Genomic DNA, 6,006 nt, shown 5'->3' on the forward strand with positions numbered 1-6,006 from the left:
CGGTGTCCCCAGGAAGAACTGGGATCCTGCCCGGTTCCACAGGTTTGCATAAGAACTAACGACTGTGTCAAAGCCAGGAGGGGGCTGACCTCTACCAGTGGTGCTTTCCACCTATCCAAGCCTCGTCAGCCCCCACCCACCCCGGTGAAGGCGTCCAGGGTGCCAGCTCCACGCGGGGGGCCAGTGAACGACCCACTGCCTGTGCTAGTGGCCCACCCGACCCCCTTAGAACTGTGGGGAGAAGGGCGGGGCAGCTGGTGCTGTACACACTAACTTAGACCATCGGCAAAATCAAACGGATCCCTTAATCAGTATGAAACGTGTGGTGGCTAGAAGGGGTTGTCCCCGAGTCTTTCGGCACCCCCTCATGTATGTGCCAACGCTGATGGGATCGACTATTAGGTCCCTTAAGAAGCAGGCCCCTTCGGGCTGGGGGTGTGAACACAAGCCACGAGGGAGGGTCAGCTTCCTGTCAGTGTCTTCCCACCAACCTTGGGAACCTCAGCAAGGGGGTATGGGGGGAGGGGAGCTGTGTGCTGCCATCGTTCTCAATAGAGAGCCTCTTCAAGAACCAAACTCACTGCATCGAGCCTACCCCGACTGAGAGAAGGCTCCGGGCATTTCATTCTCGTCTGCACCAGAGAACCAAAGAAGCTGTGTAGGGGAGGGGTCCTGGGAGACCGCTTCAGCCACCTGTCCTTCCGCCATGAGAACTGGCCTTTCTGGACCACGAGGGGTGCGGTCAGAGGAGGGATGGCCCAACGAGAGCTGCTGCAGGACGACCGTCTCACAAGGCTGAGCTCAGGGAGATCCCCTACACTGTGTTCTCGGAGCCTCTGCTCTTCCCTGGGAAGACTACCAGCCTAATGCAGAGCAGTGAAACAAACGTCCGTCTCTAGAAGCCATGCATGCACCACAGATGTCAACGAGCATTCAAACGAACTTCCACCCTCAAACTCACTTTTGGACAAAGGGAGAAAGACAGGGCTTTCTACTAGGGTCAAGAGTCAGCCTCAAAAACACACAGGGGCAGGCAGTTCTCCCTGCCCTACAGGAGCGCTGTGAGTCGGCATCAACTTAAGGCCCAGCCTTGAACCCAGCCTGGAGTCCAACCCCTCCAGCCTGGTGACCTGCTTCCAAGAGGGCACAGCCATCGAAACCCCATGGAGCACAAGTCCACTCTGACACACGAGGGGCCACTGGAGGGAGTCGAGGTCCTCTGGATGGCTTCGTTACTAGGTGAACGATAGGCCCGTGGTGCCTCCAGCAGGGTAGGAGGAGGGTGCCCTGAGATGCCCTCAGCTTCCTTGTGCAGGCGCCTTACACCTCTTCCCACACTTCTCCTCAGGCCCTCTGATCTCAGTCCTCTAATGCTGAGTTCACAAAGGCTCCTCCCCTGTCTGCTACCTGTGGGACTCCTAAGACTCTCCCAGGGCCCAGCTAAAATGCCCAATCCTCTCTAAAAAAATCTGCCTGCCTTTTCATGTACAGAGACCCCACCGCACCCCGAATATACTCAATGACACTCAGCTCAGTATGGGGCGTAGATAAAGTAGCAAGCACCCTGTTTTTCGGAGGCACCCAGGGAAGCAGGAACCATGTCTTAATAAGCTCTTCAGCCCTGGTCCCTAACTTCCCATGGGGCCCTGGGGTCGCCCTCAGAACTCTCTCTGGAAGTGAGAAGGCTGTCAACCACTGGGGTTCCAAAATGCTGTAGCTTCAACAAAAACATCACCATCCACCTTCCTCTGGCTAGTCACAAGCCTGTCACTGAGCCTAGTGGCACAGGGTTAAGTGCTCTGCTATGAACTAAAAGCTCAGCAGTTCAAGCCCATCCTGCAGCTCTGCAGAGAAAGAACTGGCAGCCTGCTCCCAGAAAGGCCAGCGAGGGGGCGGGCCTACTCCATTGCATGCAGTCACTAGGAGTTGGAACCAACTTCATTGCGCCCTACCAAAACTTGGCGGCACTCTAACTGGTGGAAAGTTTCTGTTTCTCCCCATTCCTGTGACTCACCCCAACTCCCGCTCACTGCCCCCAAGTCACCTCTGAGGCAGAAGCCCTTGAAGACCGCCTAGATGCACCCTTGACGGGAGTGGAAAACCTCATCTCACTCCCGAGGAGCGGGTGCAGATTGCCACTGTGAACCTTGCCGTGAGCAAGGGAGGGCGGGGAAGAGGACAGAGTGAGATCTTCCTCCAAGCACTCAGGAAGGGCTGCTCACTCTGATCTCTGAATGACCCGTGGGGTCCCAAGTCAAGGCAGTAACACACTGAGGAGAGCAAGTGGGAGAATGTGACTAACTACCGACAGCCACCAGAGGAGCAGGCTCAGGGTCACTCTCTCTACTCCGTGGGCTCTCTCCTCCCAAAAGTGGGGCAAGAACCACAGGGAGAAACCCTTCCCACCAGGACCTCAATGGTACAAGGTCAGTGCCACTGCCATCCCCACCCTGTCCTCCCAACATCACTAATTACTACTCCCTTCAGCCCCCCAACACACACACCCAATCCAGTCACAACCCCTTGACATCAGCCTTCTCAAGAGCTTCCCCCAAGCCCTTGGGAAGGGCTGTTCTCTCAGCCTGGCCCAGGGGGCACCCTCCATTACCTCTGGCTTGCTGTCTACCACATCCACCACCAGGCTGACTTCAGCCTGGAGGATCTTCTGCTTCGCTTGCTCCACTGCTGAGCTGAGCTTCTGGATGTAGGACTGCAGCTCTTCTGGGGAGTCCATGTTCAGCTCCATCAGGGATTTGTGGAACTGATCCATCTGGCCATCCTCCAGCAGTTCCTGGGACCAGAGCAGTCACATGGCCCCTCAGATGCAAACGGGGTGAGCACAGACAGGAGGAGGGAGAGACGAACACAGCAGGAGGGGATCCCAGGGCTCCCCGCAGCCCCCGCAGAGCCACAGCTCCCTTCTCTCCAGCCTTTCCCGGGGAAGCACCACTGGTCAGGCCAAGGAAGTGATGGTGACATAAGCCAGGTGACAGAGGTCAGTGAGCCCAAGAGCTTCTGGGTGCCCGCACCCTTCTGTTTCTGGGTCTGGATGGCAGACACACAGCCCCATGCGCTGTGTGAAAATCACCGGCCTGCATGCTGAAGATCCATGTCTTCTATACTATGTGTGCCAGGCTTAAGTTGTACAAATTAAAGGAGATAAGAGGGCACAACTAGGTCAACCCATCAATGACACCAGAGTCTGGAGCTCTTTCACAAACACTGGCTACTCTACTGTTCTTAAAACCTCTCCACAGCTGACCTGACCCAGGATGACGCGGGGGTCAATGCATTGAAGGTGGGAGGGAAAAGGCACAAGGACAGCTTCCCGGGCCCAGGGCACGTGCTCCCACCTGCACGTAGAGCAGCCTGTCCAGCCGCTCCTGGTCGAGCTGCAGCTTCTCCTCCCGCCGGCGGGCGTTGAGCTCCTGCAGCCGCCGCAGCTGCTGTTGCCGCCTCTCCTGCTTCTCCTCGGAGCTCAGCGTGCTGCCCAGGAGCTTGCTGGAAAACGGGAGCTGCATCTTGTGCACGTTGTCCTCGTAATAGTCAGGGCACCGCCATTTCTGCAATTCTGCACAGAAAGCATGTAATGCAGAGATTCAGAACTCAGGAGCACCATCCAGGCTCCAACGCTAAGAGGCAAAAAGCACACTCTCATGCTGGACGCAGTTGCAAAAGCTGGACAGATGGCAGATGGCCCACTGGAAGAATCGCTCAACAACCTTCAGAAAGATGAGGAAGAGGGTCACTGGAGAGATGGAGGAGGAGGAGGAGGAGCAAGAGAGATGATGAAACCATGGCCAAATACAACAGACTTGTCTTGGTCTCTTAAGTCTCTGATAACACCTTGACAATAGAAAGCAAAAATCCTAATGTCTGATGAGATTTTTAGTGTATGTAGCTGTGATCTTATGGTTTGTGTCAACCTGGTTGGGCTAGGACACTCAGTAATCCCCCATGACGGGATCTGCTCAAGAGTGTGGTCGGCTTCCGACCTGAGTGGACGTTGTAGGAGAGCTTGCTTGCTTTTTGCAGTCTGATGCACAGAGACTGGGCTGACCATCAACTAGAAGCACAAATTAGCAAAGAACAACAGGATTGCAAGGCCGGTTTGCAATATGTCACTGCTGTCATTTTAAGTGTCACTGAACACGGACTATACATTTGAGGAAGAAATGAAGTATTGGGGTCCTCACAAAACAAAACTTGGGGGACTGACCTGAACTTGTTGCGCAGTTGATGTTTAGAAAGTCACACCTGACTTTCTAAAGGTGGCAACACAGGAAGGGGCAGCCACTGTCTGTGAGGTGTGGAAACACCACGTGGCGGGTTAATACTCAGCAAGTGATGATGGTCCATCACGGAAGTAAGTGTGGCTCGGCATCCGTTTGTCTGCAGGTTCACCCCTCGTTTTCTCACACATCAGCCAAGTATTGTTTCAAGATCGCCAACACGCTAGACGAAACTTGAGCAACTGATCACATTTACTAGTGTAAAAAGTCACGCTGGTGAGAACTTCATCTCCATTGATGTGAGACTTATAAAACTGGGTATCCCAAATACAGACGGGTCCTAAGACAACGCCGCACATTGGGACGTCACAGAGGCACACAGCAGAGTGTGGTGGAAGGGAAGAATCTTCACACCAGGTGCCGTGCATTCACTCAATCTTGTAGACTCTTGTTTAGAAGCGGTTTGTTCCCCCTACAGTGTAGTGACCCAACACACTGTCTGCCCCTCCCAGCCCCCACTGGGCAGCACTTAAAACACCCTGAAGCGTGAGCCAGGATGAAATGCCTTTCTAATGCACACCGGGAAGCATGTGCTGCAGCAAGAGTGCACCCTGGAACGGTGCCCTCAGACTCCCGAGGCTTTAGAACCTGCCGCTTAACACGCCAGACACAGAGAGGAGACGCAGGGAGAAGCCGAAAACATCACCAGCGAGCACCACGGAGCGTGCACTCGAGGTGTTCTGGGGAACAGTCGGGCTGCGTTTTCACAGGCGAAGTCAATTCTCCAAGATCCAGAAGTCAATCTCAAGACACACAGACTCTACCATCGTCACCAGTACTCCCCTAATGTGAGAGAACTTCTGACATTTCTCACAGCACCACACAAACTGATGACCACGCAGCCATCACCACTGAGGCAGCAGAGCGCCAAGCAGCAAGCCCACGATAGCGGTGCTCCAGAAGGACTGTGTGCCAGAGGTCAAGCTCACGTAAGCACACGCTGCATTTGAATCTTGCCTGGGAAGAAGGGCGAAAGTGTATGGCGTGCTTTCAAAGAGACTTCCCTACGTGAACAGGATGGACACACACATGAAGGCATCCAAGAAACTCAGGCAGGCTTCTCCTGATGGCTTGAATCCACACATTGACAGAGACTATGTTTACAGATTCAGGAAAGGTAAGTTTTAATTATGCTGACACTTCATAACAGAATATAAAATACACTTGTGTATTTCCCAGTTTTGCCATTGGTTTACACATGCTCCTAACTTTAGTGATCACAAACTGAACAACATTTTTGTCCCTCTAAAACTCTGCCATTGAGTCGATGCCGGTTCACAGAAACCCTATAGAACAGGGGGAAACTGCCCTGTGAGTGACTGAGACTATAGCTGCTCACAGGAGTAGAAAGCCCCATCTTTATCCTGCAGAGTGAGTGGTGGTCTCGAACTGCTGACCTTTTGGATTGCAGCCTAAGTTGTAACCACTATGCCATTAGGGCCCCTTTATGAGACTTAAAAAAAACCCAAAAGTCAGCAATAATTTAAGAAAGACTTGATTCACTATCCTTATCATATATGGGCATAGATATCATTTACTGGCTGAATTGTGATGAAATCACTTAAGAATTTTTAAGATTAAAAAGGGCTATTTTTAATGGCAATATTTAGAGATAAAAGATCTATCTAAAATTAAATACAGCCGTTTGTTATAATCTTTGTTTTCTGATCCTTAAATCTTTTGATGTGTTCATTTATAATTGTAGTTTTTTTTT

General features: G+C 52.6%; 1 protein-coding gene across 1 annotated transcript in view; it reads right to left on the minus strand.

Moving 5' to 3' along the window:
* The window catches only part of ACTR5 (actin related protein 5), an 18,131-nt gene that overhangs the window by 4,539 nt on the left and 7,586 nt on the right, over nucleotides 1–6,006 (minus strand). Inside the window, exons 4-5 of the mRNA XM_045295503.1 lie at nucleotides 3,354–3,571; nucleotides 2,476–2,791 (exon numbers count right to left, since the gene is read on the minus strand). Of these exons, the coding sequence (XP_045151438.1) occupies nucleotides 2,476–2,791; nucleotides 3,354–3,571 (534 nt within the window). The remainder of the gene's footprint in view (nucleotides 1–2,475; nucleotides 2,792–3,353; nucleotides 3,572–6,006) is intronic.

The sequence above is a fragment of the Echinops telfairi genome, unplaced genomic scaffold (genome assembly GCF_000313985.2).
Source record: "Echinops telfairi isolate 266 unplaced genomic scaffold, ASM31398v2 ScPeMD7_5592;HRSCAF=6446, whole genome shotgun sequence".
NCBI classification, from domain to species: domain Eukaryota; kingdom Metazoa; phylum Chordata; class Mammalia; order Afrosoricida; family Tenrecidae; genus Echinops; species Echinops telfairi.